The sequence below is a fragment of the Gopherus evgoodei genome, chromosome 21 (assembly GCF_007399415.2).
Source record: "Gopherus evgoodei ecotype Sinaloan lineage chromosome 21, rGopEvg1_v1.p, whole genome shotgun sequence".
Lineage (NCBI taxonomy): Eukaryota > Metazoa > Chordata > Testudines > Testudinidae > Gopherus > Gopherus evgoodei.
Window position 1 is genome coordinate 671602 of NC_044342.1, and position 15652 is coordinate 687253.

The following is a 15652-nucleotide window of genomic DNA, read 5'->3' on the forward strand; positions in this document are numbered from 1 at the left end:
GCCCCTGCTAGCCCAGCCAGCCCTGCCTGTGCCCCTCACTCCCGACCCGCAGCCCCTGCTAGCCCAGCCCTGCCGGTGCCCCTCACCCAGCCCTGCTGGTGCCCCTCACTCCCGACCGGCAGCCCCGGGGTCCCTCCGAGCCCTGCTGGTGCCCCTCACTCCCGACCCGCAGCCCCTGCTAGCCCAGCCAGCCCTGCTGGTGCCCCTCACTCCCGACCCGCAGCCCCTGCTAGCCCAGCCAGCCCTGCCGGTGCCCCTCACTCCCGACCCGCAGCCCCCGGCCCCCAGGCACTGGACGGCTCCCATCCCGTTCTATCTGGGTGCCAGGACGGGGGGACTCGCGCACCTGATCTCAGACCTGCACCCCCAGCACCGCTCCGACTTCCGCCTCCCCTGCAGCCGCGGCTCGTTTCTCTTCTCCTGCGAGCTCGTCACTTCCCCCCTTGGCGTCCCAGGGCGGCCCTTGGCCGACTCACCCCCCCCCCCGGGACTTCCCGCAGACCATCCCCGCCCGGCTGGGCTGGCGGAGCAGGGAGGGAGAGGAAAGCGCAGGAGGGGACAGGGAAGGAGGCGGGCAGATGTGCAGCGCATGGACGCAGAGAGACAAATCTGATCAATCGGTGGATATTCTCTCCTCCCCCCTTTCTCCTTTCTAACTCCCCCCCAGTCCATCTCCCCTCCCCAGTCTGTTCCCATCTTAGTATCACACATTAGTCACCCACCCAGAGAGATCAGCCACTAGCCCTGCTCAGACCCCGAGTCCCCCTCACCCGTCCACACGCGTTGTGTGTCGGTGTAAATTACTTCTCTCATCGGGCGCCGGGAGGGTCTCGCTGCTCCTGTGTCGCACCACTCCGCCCCCAGAGCAAGAGCGAGGCCCTGTCAACCCACAGCAGCTCACCCCAAACCGGCCGGCAGGAATTACCCCGACTGCTATTCCATATACTGACCACTGGGGGCAGCAGAGGGTGGGGGCGGGGAAGGGGTGGCTGTACTGTACAATGGGCACTAGGGGACAGCAGAGAGCGGGGGCGGGGCGGCCGTACTCTATAATGGGCACTAGGGGGCAGCAGAGGGTGGGGCGGGGAAGGGGTGGCTGTACTGTATAATGGGCACTAGGGGGCAGCAGAGGGTGGGGGTGGGGAAGGGGCGGCTGTACTGTATAATGGGCACTAGGGGGCAGCAGAGGGTGGGGTGGGGAAGGGGTGGCTGTACTGTATAATGGGCACTAGGGGGCAGCAGAGGGTGGGGGTGGGGAAGGGGCGGCTGTACTGTATAATGGGCACTAGGGGGCAGCAGAGGGTGGAGGGGCAGTTATTCCGTATAATGGCCACTAGGGCAGTACTGTCCCCTCCTCTTCCCCTTCCCACCCCTCTGACTTCCCTTTCCCCTCCCCACTCTTTACCTCCCCCCTCATCCCCACCCTGCACCTTTGCTCCCCCTCCCCCCGAATCAGACACGCTTTTGTTGTATTTAGCTGTTTTTTTAATCAATTCATTTCATTACAAAACAAACCAGGATTCAAAGAAAAAAAGAAGTCCGGGGAAAAATAAACAATATAAAAGTGGATATAATCAAGGCGACCCTGCTAGCCGGGCCCCACAGAAATACCATTGTAGTCAGTAACTCCTTCTTGTCCCCATGGCGGGGGGGGGGAGGGGGAGATCACAGAAGGCACCTCCTCCCTCACTCTAGTGGAGAATTATTTTACCCTTGGGGGGAGATGTTTCCTATACCCTGCAAAATCTGATGGCTCGAACTCCCTCCTCTTCCCCACCATTAGCCACATCTGCCCCCTTCCCCCATTGCTGAGTTGATGGGGGTGGGCTCACGCAGAGGGGATAGGAATATCCCCCTCCCCCTGGTTGGATATTTTTGCCCCATAGGAAAATGGCTCCAGGAGGGAGGTGGAGAACAGGGGTGATATAGTCTGGGGGCCTCCCCTCATCCCGCAGCTGGCATATGCTGTGAAGCCCAGATGGTAGGGGTGCTTGGGGGAGGAGACAAGGGGGTGGGGATGGAGACTTCAGAGTCATCCTTCCCTGATATAGAAAGAGAGAGATGGACAGATGGATGGAGAACTAGGAGGGGCGGACAGAGAGCTAGGACAAATGGACAGAGAACTAGGACGGATGGATGATTGGAGGTGTGGTCGATGGACAGAGAGCTTGGACGGACAGACAGACAGAGCTAGGACGGACGGACGGACAGATGGAGCTGTGATCGACAGACTGAGAGCTTGGACAGACGGATGAACAGAAATGAGATGGACAGAGCTTGGGTAGGCCAGGAAGAACCCAGGAGTGGCCAGGGTCTCAGCTCCCTCTGCCTTCACAGAGCGGCTCTGGGAAGTCACTCAGGTCCCGGCCGATGATCTCGGTCACTAGGAGAAAAAGAGAGGGGAAAACAGAGTGAGGGGAACCTCCTGAGCTAGACAGACCCCTGCCCTGGGGCTCGATCACCCCACTCTCTACCCCCTTGAGCCAGGCTGTCCCCCGTCCTGGGGTGGGATCAGAGCCAGCGCCCCTAGAGGGGAAAGGCCCCATGTCCCATTCCCTACCCCCTGAGCCAGGCTGTCCCCTGCCCTTGGGCTGGATCAGAGCCAGCACCCCTAGAGGGGAAAGGCCCCATGTCCCATTCCCTACCCCGTTAGCCAGGCTGTCCCCCGCCCTGGGGTGGGATCAGGGCCAGTGCCCCCTAGAGGGGAAAGGCCCCATGTCCCATTCCCTACCCCCGAGCCAGGCTGTCCCCCGCCCTGGGGCTGGATCAGGGCCAGTGCCCCCTGCAGGGGAAAGACCTCATGTCCCATTCCCTATCCCATGAGCCAGGCTGTCCCCCGCCCTGGGGTGGGATCAGGGCCAGTGCCCCCTACAGGGGAAAGACCCCATGTCCCATTCCCTACTCCATGAGCCAGGCTGTCCCCCGCCCTGGGGTGGGATCAGGGCCAGTGCCCCCTACAGGGGAAAGACCCCATGTCCCATTCCCTACCCCATGAGCCAGGCTGTCCCCCGCCCTGGGGTGGGATCAGGGCCAGTGCCCCCTACAGGGGAAAGACCCTGCATCCCATTCTACACCCTGTGATCAAGCCAGTCCCCTGCCCTAGAGCCGGCTGGGAGCTGGCGCCCCCTAGAGGGGAAAAGTCCCATTACCTTCCTCCAGCGTGATCCCCTGGACAGGCAGGCTGTCATGGAAAGCCACCCGGTATCCACTGCCTCTGGGTTTCTCCACCTCCTCAGTCTCCCCCGACTCCGGATCCCCCCAGTTGTGGGACCCCGCTCCCTCTGACAGTGGTGGTGGGGTGAGCTGGGCAGGGGCCTGGAAGTGGGGGGACTGGTAGCCCAGCGGATGGAAGTGGGGGGGCACTGTCAGCCCAGTCCCCCCGTACTGCTCCGCGTGGGGGTAGCGGTGGGAGGGCTCGGTGGCCAGGCAGCGGTGATAAGGGGGTGTCAAAGGGAGCAGTGGGGGCCCATCAGGGTATGGAGAGGGGCTCCCAAAGGCCGTGGGGGAGGGGGAGTAGCCAGCCCTGTAGGGGGAGTCATCAGGGTAGCAGGGGAAGTGGGGGCGACTGGGGGAAATGTCCATGTCCCTGGGGCCCTCGGGAGGGTAAGGGGGACCACAAGGGGGCACTGGGGAGGAGAGGCCGGGGGGGAAGCCACGGAGTGGGGAGGAGGAGGGTGGCTCCTCCTTGAAGATCACTGTTGGGAGGAGGGAGAGAGAGTCAGGGGTGGGGAGGAGAAAGGAACTGCCCCAAATCCTTCCCATCCAACAGTGCCCCCGGGAGACAGCACTGTTTGTCCTCCCTCCCTCTTCTCACGCTCCCTCCCTCCCACTCCTCTCTATTTCCCACCTTTGTCCCCTCCCCCCAACTAACTATCAGCTCACGTGAGAATCACCCCCCTATTTGGTGCCCCCCCAACCGCTTTTCCTTCCTCCTCCTCCCAGCTCGTTCCGCTCTCCCCACTTGTACAACTCCTCCCCTTCCCCGCCCCCCACTCACTGGGCAGGTATTTAAAGGCCTGCGTTGGGCTCCGTTTCCGCCGCCCATTGGAGACGTAGAAATAGACCTGGACAGGCCGGGCCATCTGCGGGTTGCTGTATTCTGGGACTGTGAGGGTCAGTGTGGTCTGGAGGGGGGGGAGGGAATTCGGGTGAGAGGGGGCAGCAAAATTCCCCCCTCCTGGGTGGGGCTGGAATTTGGAATCTGTTCCCAGAATCCAGATCCAGGGTGGATCTACTCCAGGATTTACAACAACCCCACCCCATTCCCCCGGGCTGATCCACTCCAGGACTTCCCCCATCCCCCACCCCGCTCCCCCAGGGTTGATCCACTCCGGGACTCCCTTCGTCCCCCACCCTGCTCCCCCAGAGTTGATCCACTCTGGGACTCCCCTTGTCCCCCACCCAGCTCCCCCAGGGTTGATCCACTCCAGGACTTTCCCCATCCCCCACCCCGCTCCCCCAGGCTTGATCCACTCTGGGACTTCCCCTGTCCCCCACCCCACTCCCCCAGGGTTTATCCACTCCAGGACTTCCCCCATCCCCCACCCTCCTCCCCCAGGGTTGATCCACTCCGGGACTTCCCCTGTCCCCCACCCCGCTTCCCCAGGGTTGATCCACTCCGGGACTTCCCCTGTCCCCCACCCCGCTCCCCCAGGGTTGATCCACTCCGGGACTTCCCCTGTCCCCCACCTCGCTCCCCCAGGGTTGATCCACTCCAGGACATCCCCCACCCTGCTCCCCCAGGGTTGATCCACTCTGGGACTTCCCCTGTCCCCCACCCCGCTCCCCCAGGGTTGATCCACTCCAGGACTTCCCCCACCCCGCTCCCCCAGGGTTGATCCACTCCGGGTTTTTCTCACCTCGTTGCTCTTGAGCCGGTTAATACGGGCCTCCTCCTCCCATTGGAGCTTCCCATCTGAAAGGAGAGAGGTTATTGGCTGAGAGGCCATGGAGGGGTGGAGCAAGGGGGAAGGGAGAGGGCAGGGAGGGTCCTGGAGGGATCTCTCCAAGGACAGGGAGCGGGAGCATTGTAGGGCCCGGAGTCTCCCAGGCACAAGGGGGCACAGAAGGGAGGGTGGAGAAGATGGGAATGGGAGGGTCTCAGTGGGGTGTGGGGAGGGATTGTGGATCCCAGGGGGCTCCCCAAGTGTAGGGGGCAGGGAGGAGATGGTGGGGGTGGGGCTCGCACTTACCGGGACCCCTCTCAATGAAGACAACCTTGGAGTCAGGCAGGAAGTTGGCGCCCGACAGCACCATCTCCTCGCCCCCGTGCCCCAACCCTGCGCTGAGGCTGCACTTCTCCACCTGGGGGAGCTCCTGCGCCGAGCGCTGGGCTGGGGCAGGAGAGAGCAGTGAGCACCCAGACTCACGGACAGACGCCTCCCGCCCCCTGTGACCTCTAGTGGGGCCTGTAGTGGGCGTGGAGCACATAGTCCTAGCTAGACCCGCTGTGCCCCCCAGTGGGGCCCATAGGTCACATCAACCCCATAGCCCTGGGCTGACCCATGCCTGTAGATAGCATCCACCCCATAGCCCTGGGCTGACCCACCACAGCTCCCAGTGGGGCTTGTAGGTGACACCCACCCCATAGCCCTGGGCTAGCCCACAGCACCCTCTGGTGACTGGGCACTCACAGCACTCGATGGGCACAGAGGCGGCTTGGATGGAGACGACTTTCCCATTGCCCTGGGGGACGTGGACCCTGAACACCAGCCGGACCCGGGTGTTCTTGCGCCCGATGTCGGTCTCGCCCTTCCGCAGCTCGATGTCCGAGTTCCGTAGCTTCAGGATCCCTGCGCAGTCAATGCTGGGGAAGGGGTGCAGGGTTAGGGGGCCCCTGGGGGGGGCAGGACATAGCCTGGAATGGGGCCCTTGGTACCACCTCATCCCCTGCCCCTGGGCCTGGAAAGCCCAGAGCCGGGTCCCTGTGTTGTTTGGATTGGACTGTGGGGTGCAGGTCCACGAGGAAGGGGAGAGACCCCAGAGCTGGGTCCCAGAGCTCCCTGGATTGTACTCTGGGGTGCAACTTCTGGGCTCCCCCAGCCCACCCCTTCCCTCCCAGGACTGGATTCTGGGCTACAGCCTTGGGGGAAGGGAAAGGCCTGGAAGTGGATCTCTGTGCCCACTGGAATGGGTTCGGCTGTGCAGCCCCTGTGGAGATAGGAAGATCTGGAGTAGGATTCCTTTGTCCCCTGGAATGGATCTCCAGAGGCACCTCCCACTCCCTGGAGGACAAGAAGACCTGGGCCTGGATCTCTGTGTCCCCTGAATTAGACTTCGGGATGCCGCCTCCCCTGGGAATGGGGCAAAGACCCAGAACCAGATCCCCTGTGTCCCTGCAATGGACTCTTGGTCCAGTCTCCCTGGGATGGGATGAGGGAGACCAGAATTGAATTCCTTTGCCATTGGCATGGATTCTGGATCGTGTCTAGAAGCGGCTCCCTGCATCCCGCTGGATTGGACTCTGGGTGGCGCTGCCCTGGGATGGGGGAAAAATTCAGAAGCAGATCCCTGCTCCCGCTGGATTGGACTACGGGCGGCGCTGCCCTGGGATGGGGAGAAAACATGGCAGTGGATCCCTGCTCCTGCTGGATTGGACTCTGGGTGGAATGGGGAGAAAACCTGGCAGTGGATCCCTGCTCCTGCTGGATTGGACTCTGGGCGGCACTGCCCTGGGATGAGGAGAAAACCTGGCAGTGGATCCCTGCTCCTGCTGGATTGGACTCTGGGTGGAATGGGGAGAAAACCTGGCAGTGGATCCCTGCTCCTGCTGGATTGGACTCTGGGTGGAATGGGGAGAAAACCTGGCAGTGGATCCCTGCTCCTGCTGGATTGGACTCTGGGTGGCGCTGCACTGGGATGGGGAGAAAACCTGTAAATGGATCCCTGCTGGATTGGACTCTAGGTGGCGCTACTCTGGGATGGGGAGAAAACCTTGAAGCGGCCCCCCAGGGAACTCACTTGGCCGCCATGTTGTTCTCGGGCAGCAGGGACATCTCCAGCACCTTGGTGCTGCTAATGATGGTCTCGTAGCTGGCAGTGGCCACCATCTTGCCGGTGATGCGGTGCACCTGGTAGAAGGCATGAGGCCGCAGGTTGCGCTCGTCGGCCGTGCCGATGAACATCTGCAGGGTTAGCGGCTTCTCGTCGTAGCCTAGGAGCTTGTGGGCGGGGGGGTAGGGGAAGAAAGGGGAGGACAGTCAGGAATCAGGGCCCTGATCTGCTCAGCCCGTGATCCACCCACCAGGATTTTCCAAGGAGAAGAATGGGAGGGTGACATGAAAATCCTGGCTGAATTCCCCATGCGGAATAGGGAAGGGGGCTGGGGAAACCTGGACTGGATTAACCCCCAGGGAATGGGGAAAGAGGGCTGGGGAACACACACCCAGGTGCCCCTCCATAGGGAATAGAGAAGGGGGCTAGGGGAACCTGGACCAGATTCCTTTTGCTGTCCAGAAATGGATTTGGCTTTTCTGGCTAGGACCATGCCTGGACTAGATCCCAGGTAAAGGCCCCCCCCCACACCCCATGACTCAGTTTCCCACCCCTAAGGGAGCTTGGGTTCTCTCAGAGCCCCATCGCGTGCCTTGTCTCCCCTGCAGCCCTCGGAGTCTGGACGCCAGCCCAGCCAGGGTGGGGCGACGCCAGCGGTTTGGTGGTCTCCCCCAGGGCGGGCCCAGCTGTTTCCAATCAGCAGGCGGGATGTACAGCTGGACTCGATTTGGGTTGGAACAGAAACAAGGGGAAACAATCCTTCCCCCCCCCCGCAGACCTGGGTGAAATGGAATGTTCTGGGGGAGGGATCATGGGGCTATCTGCCCCCTGAGTCTGAGATTAGAGGTGCTGACTGGGGTGGGTTCCAGGATAATGAGGAGTCTCCCTCCCCCTCCAGCCCCCCAAAACTCCCTCCACTCCCCCTAAAACCCTTCCTTCTCCAACCCTCCACCCTTGAAGCCCCCCAAACCACTCTCCTCCAACTCCTTCAGTCCCCAGAGCTCTTCCTCTAACAACCCCTTCCTTCCACCCAGAGCCCCCCCACCCATCCCCTCCATCCTCCCCCACTCTGTTTCTCTTTTGCATATTCTGCCCTTCACAAATATCGTGTGTGTGTGTGTGTGTGTGTGTGTGTGTGTTTTCCTGCTGCCCCCTGCTGGAAGGGCTAAGTCCTGCTGCGTGTAAGTGTTTGGCTGTGCACACACACACACGCATGCGCGGCCTGTCCCTGGTCTGGAGCGTGGGAAAGGGCACCCTAGCATGTGCACTCCCACCCCTCGCAGCTCCAGCCGGCACAGGGGAGGGGGTGTGTGCAATGAGAGGGGGATGTGACCCTTACCAGCCGTCCCCCCGCAGAGCCACTGTCACACAGAGCCCCAAGCAGGCTGGCCCGGTGGGACCCAGCCGGAGCAGTGCCAGGAGCGGAGCAGAAGCAAACGAAAAGGCGAAGGCGGCAGAGTGAGCGGAGAAGGGGGATAGTAAAGGAAGGCCGAGGAAGCAGCTGTCCCCACCCCTCCTGTCTCTTTTGCCCCCATCCTCCTCCCCCCATCTCTGGGACCCACCTGCTGTGTCACCCGATGCTCCGTAACCACCCATGCCCCCATTCATATTCATGAGAAACTTGTGGTCATGGGTTGGGGGATCCAACCCATTTCCCCCAAGCGTGGGGGGCACTGGGGACGCCTGGAGATGGGGCTAACCGGGGGAAAATCCAGGGATGCCTCCAAGGCAGCTCAGGTACCTTCACCACAGGGTGACCCCCCGGGGCGGCCTTCACGGCCCCCCGGCTGCCCTCGGTCTCGTAATGGGCCCGGTGGTGGGTCCGGGGCTGGACTTCGATCTTCAGCTCGTATTGTTCATACTGGCTGGGCAAGGGCCAGTCTAAGGGAGGCAGAGCGGACGACCTAGGGCAGAGAAGAAAACAGGTGTCCCGTGTGGCACCTTGGCCTCTAGGAGGCGCTGTGCTGCAGGGAATAGGTCTAGGGGCTCAATAAGGGTCGCTCTCTTCCCACAATCAGTGGTCACCCCCACACAGCACTAGGGGGCGCCACATCGTAGGGAATAGATCCAGGGCTCTAGCAAGCACTCTTCCCCTGCAGTTAGCGGTGGCCCCAATGCCCCAGTGCAGCACTAGGGGGCGCTGTGCTGCAGGGAATAGGGTTTGGGGCTCCCCGTCCCCCGTAAGTGCTGGCCCCAGTGCTGCAGGGGCTCAGTAAGGGGGGGCTTTCCCCTCACTGTCAGGGCTGGCCCCGCTGCAGTGCTGGGGGCAGGCTGTGTTGTAGGGGCAGGGGGTAGGTCTAGGGTGGCGCAGCAGGGGGCACTCTGCTGCAGGGAATGGGGCTGGGGGCTCAGTAGTGGGCACTCTCCCCACCCCCAGTGCTAGGAGGCGCTGTGCCACAGGGCCTCCCTAGGGGGCACTCTCTACGCAGCCCAGGCTGCAGCATCCTGGGGTTTACCTTAAGAGGGAAGGTGCGGTGCCGCCAGGAGCCGTGTTTACGGCAGCTGCCCCTGTGCGTGCTGAGCAGGGGCCTGGGATCTGTAACAGGAGACACTGGCCCGTCCGCCGCAGGGCCAGCTTGACAGCTTGTTATTATACACTGGAACCGCTGCCAGCCACAGCTGCAGCCCGGGAAGCAGCTGGCAATATGGGCCTGGCTGGCGCAGGGAGCTGGGGAATGGGGCACGGGGCCTTTCCCCTCTAGGGGGCGCTGGCTGTCATCCTGGCCCAGGGTGGGGAGTGGGGGAGGGGGCCTTTCCCCTCTAGGGGGTGCCAGTTCTGATCCAGCTCCAGGGCAGGGACTGGCTGGCATGGGGGGGGTGATGGGAAATGGGGCCTTTCCCCTCTAGGGGGCGCTGGCCCCACTACTGGGGGCAGGGGTCCATTAGTAGCTGGTACCTGAAGATGGGGCTGTGGCCCCCGATCCTGGCCTTGGACCAGCCCAGCGGGGAGGGCACAGCCAGATAGTCCATCCCGTCCTTGCGGGCCACCCCAACCCCCCCGTCGTCACCATTGCAGCACCCCTCCTCCTTCCGCGTCAGCGCCACTGTCTGCTCGGTGGAGGTCTTGCGGGCCTTCTGCGGGATGCTCTCAGCTGGGGGGCGTTGCCCGGCAGCCTCGTAGGGCGGCCCCTCCCCGCCCACCCCCTCCATCCCCTCCCCGCCCCCCTCCTCGCCCAGGCTACCGCGGCGGGAGAGGCAGGGCGAGGCTGAGGAGTGGGTCTCCGAGCTGGAGTAGCGCCGTTTGCCGCAAGGTGAGGCCGGACGGGGTGCCAGGGCCACCCAGCCATCCTCGGCCCCCCGCCCAGCAGGGTACAGCCCCCAGGGCTCCTCCAGCCCAGCCCAGGGCTTGGGTGAGCCACAGGGGGAGCTGAGGGCGAAGCGGGCGGCAGCTTCATTCAGCTCCTGCTCCACATCATCACCGCCCGCCCCGTCATCGTCCGAGAAGAAGCTCCAGGGGGAGGCACTGCCACTGCTGGCGGGGCTCGGGGTGAAGAAGCCAGAGGCCGGAGGGGCCTCCCGGTAGCCTCCGTAGGCTTCCAGGGGCAGGTAGTCACGTGGGGAGCAATCCCAGTCGGTGCCAGGCGAGATGGTGGTGATCTGGATGCTGGGGCACTCCAGGACGCGGGCATTGGCCCCCAGGCGCACCCACCGCGCCGGCTGGCTCTCGAAGGTGTCATCCCGTGCTGGGCGGGGTGGGGGGGAGTGCATGCCAGCCCGGGGGCTCCCGCCCAGGCGGGGCGGGCAGGGGATGCCTAGGGGGGAGGCATAGGCTGGTGGGTCATCCAGGGCCAGGATGCAACACGAAGGGAGGTCTTCGGCGTCGAGGTCTGTGGGGGGAGAGAGGAGGAGAGATGGACATGGGATGGTGGAAGGGCTCCTCCTATCCACAAGGGGGAAGCAGACACACAGCAGGACTCATCCTCTCCACTAGGGGGCAGCAGGGACACCCACACAGCAGTAGTAGATTGTTATCTCTCTACACACCCTCGCAAAACAGCAGTAGTATGTTGTGGTCTGTCCAGGGCCACCCCGGAGTAGGGAGCCAAATGGCACTATTTGCCCCAGACCCTGGTCCCCGCTGGGGCCCCGCGAGCCCTGGCCCGACAGTGGTCCGGGTCTTCGGCGGCATTTTGGCAGTAGGGTCCCTTCAGTGCTGCCGAAGACGTGGAGTGACTGAAGGGCCCCCACCGCCGAAGACCCGGATCGCCGCCGGGTGAGTACAAGCACCGTAGCTCCCCTGCTTTCCTGCAGGCCCCCTCAATCCTCTGGGTGGCCCTGGGTCTGTCTGTCTCTCTCTCCAGTAGGGGGCAGCAGCAACACAGTTTATCTCCACACAAAGCATTATCCCAGCCACAGTGACCCCTGTTCCCTGCTTTTGCTATAGCACAAAGGGCAGGAGGCTGAATCCCAGAGGACGCTAGGTTCCCGTCCTGCCTGGGGCTGTGGCATTTCCATGGGGCCTGGATAAGATGGCCAGGAATCTTGCGGGTAGAAACGTCTATGCTGAAAACCACCGGCAGGAAAGCTGCCTTCCCACGAAAACACAAATATTTGGAGAGAGACAAAGCAACGTGATCTCAACCCAACTTCCAGCTCCGAAACACACCTGCTTCTTATTTAAGGCCCCGTCGGGTGGGCCCTTGGCCGGGAGGAGGGGTTCCGGTGCTGTGATGTCAGACCCCTTCGCCCCAGCCAGAAGCCCAACAGTTGTGAGGCTGGGCTGCCCGGGAGCTCCCCCTGCACCCCACAGCGACTCCGGTTGGGGCTGGTGCTCCCCGCATCCCACTCCCCACAGCAACCCCTGCTGGGGCTGGAGCCGCTGGAGCTCCCCGCATCCCACTAGCCACAGCACTCCCTGCTGGGGCTGGAGCCACTGGAGCTCCCCACATCCCACTCCCCACAGTGCCCCCTGCTGGGGCTGGAGTTGCTGGAACTCCCCACATCCCACTCCCCACAGCGCCCCCTGCTGGGGCTGGAGCCGCTGGAACTCCCCACATCCCACAGCGCCTCCTGCTGGGGCTGGAGCTGCTGGAACTCCCCACATCCCACACCCCACAGCACCCCCTGCTGGGGCTGGAGCCACTGGAACTCCCCACATCCCACTCCCCACAGCGCCTCCTGCTGGGGCTGGAGCCACTGGAGCTCCCCACATCCCACTCCCCACAGTGCCTCCTGCTGGGGCTGGAACCACTGGAGCTCCCCACATCCCACTCCCCACAGTGCCCCCTGCTGGGGCTGGAGCCGCTGGAGCTCCCCGCATCCCACTAGCCACAGCACCCCCTGCTGGGGCTGGAGCCACTGGAGCTCCCCACATCCCACTCCCCACAGCGCCTCCTGCTGGGGCTGGAGCCACTGGAACTCCCCACATCCCACTCCCCACAGCGCCCCCTGCTGGGGCTGGAACCACTGGAGCTCCCCACATCCCACTCCCCACAGCGCCTCCTGCTGGGGCTGGAGCCACTGGAGCTCCCAGCATCCCACAGTGCCCCCTGCTGGGGCTGGAGCTCCCCACATCCCACAGTGCCCCCTGCTGCGGCTGGAGCCGCTGGAGCTTCCCGCATCCCACACCCCACAGCACCCCTTGATGGGGCTGGAGCCGCTGGAGCTCCCTGCATCCCACACCCCACAGTGCTCCCTGCTAGGGCTGGAGCAGCCAGGAGCTCACCCCATCTAGGGTGACCAGATGTCTCGATTTTTTAGGGACAGTCCCAATTTTTGGATCTTTTTCTTATATAGGCTCCTATTACCCCCCACCCCCTGTCCTGATTTTGACCAGACACTTGCTGTCAGGTCACCCTATCCCCATCCCACTCCCCACAGCGCCCCCTGCTCAGACTGGAGTAGCTAGGAGCTCCCCCCAAAGCCGGTCCTCCTGCTCCACTTCCCACAACGCCCCCTGCTGGGACTGGAGTAGCTAGGAGCTCCCCCCAAAGCCGGTCCTCCTGCTCCACTTCCCACAACGCCCCCTGCTGGGACTGGAGTAGCTAGGAGCTCCCCCCAAAGCCAACCCTCCTGCTCCACTTCCCACAACGCCTCCTGCTGGGACTGGAGTAGCTAGGAGCTCCCCACAAAGCCGGTCCTCCTGCTCCACTCCCCACAGCGCCCCCTGCTGGGACTGGAGTAGCTAGGAGCTCCCCCCAAAGCCGGCCCTCCTGCTCCACTCCCCACAGCGCCCCCTGCTGGGACTGGAGTAGCTAGGAGCTCCTCCCAAAGCTGGTCCTCCTGCTCCACTCCCCACAACGCCCCCTGCTGGGACTGGAGTAGCTAGGAGCTCCCCCCAAAGCCGGTTCTCCTGCTCCACTCCCCACAGCGCCCCCTGCTGGGACTGGAGTAGCTAGGAGCTCCTCCCAAAGCTGGTCCTCCTGCTCCACTCCCCACAACGCCCCCTGCTGGGACTGGAGTAGCTAGGAGCTCCCCCCAAAGCCGGCCCTCCTGCTCCACTCCCCACAACGCCCCCTGCTGGGACTGGAGTAGCTAGGAGCTCCCCCCAAAGCCGGCCCTCCTGCTCCACTTCCCACAACGCCCCCTGCTGGGACTGGAGTAGCTAGGAGCTCCCCCCAAAGCCGGTCCTCCTGCTCCACTCCCCACAGCGCCCCCTGCTGGGACTGGAGTAGCTAGGAGCTACCCCCAAACCCGGCCCTCCTGCTCCACTCCCCACAGCGCCCCCTGTTGGGACTGGAGTAGCTAGGAGCTCCCCTCAAAGCCGTTCCTCCTGCTCCACTCCCCACAGCGCCCCCTGCTGGGACTGGAGTAGCTAGGAGCTACCCCCAAAGCCAGCCCTCCTGCTCCTCTCCCCACAGCGCCCCCTGCTGGGACTGGAGTAGCTAGGAGCTCCTCCCAAAGCTGGTCCTCCTGCTCCACTCCCCACAACGCCCCCTGCTGGGACTGGAGTAGCTAGGAGCTACCCCCAAAGCCGGCCCTCCTGCTCCTCTCCCCACAGCGCCCCCTGCTGGGACTGGAGTAGCTAGGAGCTCCCCCCAAAGCCAACCCTCCTGCTCCACTCCCCACAACGCCCCCTGCTGGGACTGGAGTAGCTAGGAGCTCCCCCCAAAGCCGGCCCTCCTGCTCCACTCCCCACAGCGCCACCTGCTGGGACTGGAGTAGCTAGGAGCTACCCCCAAAGCCGGCCCTCCTGCTCCACTCCCCACAGCGCCCCCTGTTGGGACTGGAGTAGCTAGGAGCTCCCCCCAAAGCCGGCCCTCCTGCTCCACTCCCCACAACGCCCCCTGCTGGGACTGGAGTAGCTAGGAGCTCCCCCCAAAGCCGGCCCTCCTGCTCCTCTCCCCACAGCGCCCCCTGCTGGGACTGGAGTAGCTAGGAGCTCCCCCCAAAGCCAGCCCTCCTGCTCCACTCCCCACAACGCCCCCTGTTGGGACTGGAGTAGCTAGGAGCTCCCCCCAAAGCCAGCCCTCCTGCTCCACTCCCCACAGCGCCCCATGCTGGGAGGGGCTGGGGTCAGGGGGCTGCAATTCCCCCTCTCCCCCAATGATCAGGGTCTGGAAACCTCATAAACTGGGCACCAGCTCTGTGCCTCGCCCCCACCCTGTGGAGTGGGGCAGCCTGGCCTGGGATGGGAAGGGGCAGACACATGAACCCAATTAAAGGCGCACTCGCCTCTGCTGGCAGGGCCTGGGTCGCCATGGGAACATGGGGCACAGTGCCAGGAATGGGGGGGGGGGAAGAGTACGAGTCTGAAGGCGCTAGTTAAAACTGTGTGCCGGACAGACAGACGGAGGGGGTGGGGGACAGACCACCATGTTCCCCACAGCCAGGGGGGATCTCTGTGTGTGTATGTGGGAGGAGGGGGCTGGAGAGCATGGGAACCTGATGGACAGACACCCGGAGGGAATTCTCTTCCCACCCCCCATGGCTGGGCTGTTTCAGGCTGTGAGCGTCCCCAGAGCAGTGCCCCATCTGGAGGGGTTGTGGGGGGTACTCTGGGGCTGGGAGCTTCCCCAGAGCAGTGCCTCAGCAGAAGGGGTCATGGGGGGTACTCTGGGGCTGCTAGCTTCCCAAGAGCAGTGTCCCAGCTGGAGGGGACGGGGGGGGTACTCTGGAGCTGTGAGCTTCCCTATAGCAGTGCCCTGGCAGAATGGCCCCGGTGCTGGGACCGGCACAGAGGCCACCTCATGCCACTTGTCAGGCCCTCAGCATCCATACCAGGGAGCTGCTCTTCCCATAACGTGAGAAACCAGAAGGGTGTGTGTGTGGAAACTGATCCCCCCTCCCTTCCCCCTCATCCTTAATAGGGCAAAACTTTCCATCCTCCTCCAGCCAGGGAAGAGCAGAAATCCCGCTGGCCCTTTAATGCTCCCTCCCAACCCACGCTGGCCCTTTAAGAGCAGCCCCCTCAACCCCCACCATCCCTCACCTTCCAGCGACACCCCCATTCCCGGGAGGTCCTTCTCCTCTTCTCCAAATATCAGCTTGAATTCCAGATCTTCGTCTTCGCAGCTGGCCGCCCCCATGGGAGAGGCTGGATGGACTGCGGGGTGAGGGCGTCCCCCAATTGGGTGGGATATATGAAGGGTCCTAGGGGGCACCCCAAGAAACCTTCACCCCCTTATTCCACCGGTGGGGGCAAGATCTTCCTTCTTCTCCCTCCTTCCCTCGCCTCAATTTTTCGACCTTTATTATAACGTCCACAAAAAAAAGTTGT

General features: G+C 63.5%; 1 protein-coding gene across 1 annotated transcript; it reads right to left on the minus strand.

Moving 5' to 3' along the window:
• Positions 1–1482: 1482 nt before the first annotated feature.
• Positions 1483–15651, minus strand: NFATC4 (nuclear factor of activated T cells 4). The gene is made up of 10 exons (XM_030539545.1): positions 15365–15651; positions 9890–10820; positions 8735–8897; positions 6961–7160; positions 5634–5806; positions 5193–5333; positions 4860–4915; positions 3998–4124; positions 3150–3695; positions 1483–2383 (listed from the first exon to the last, which is right to left on the minus strand). The coding sequence occupies exons 1-10, from the start codon at positions 15459–15461 to the stop codon at positions 2316–2318; spliced, it is 2502 nt and encodes an 833-aa protein (XP_030395405.1). The 5' UTR covers positions 15462–15651; the 3' UTR covers positions 1483–2315.
• Position 15652: the final 1 nt, after the last annotated feature.

Coding starts and splice junctions, on each gene's coding strand:
- NFATC4 (XM_030539545.1), bottom strand. CDS start 15,461: ATGGGGGCGGCCAGCTGCGAAGACGAAGATCTGGAATTCAAGCTGATA. Junction 8,898..9,889: donor GGCCACAGCCCCATCTTCAG/GTACCAGCTACT, acceptor TCTCTGCCCTAG/GTCGTCCGCTCTGCCTCCCT. Junction 5,807..6,960: donor GAGAACAACATGGCGGCCAA/GTGAGTTCCCTG, acceptor CCCCTTCCCCAG/CATTGACTGCGCAGGGATCC.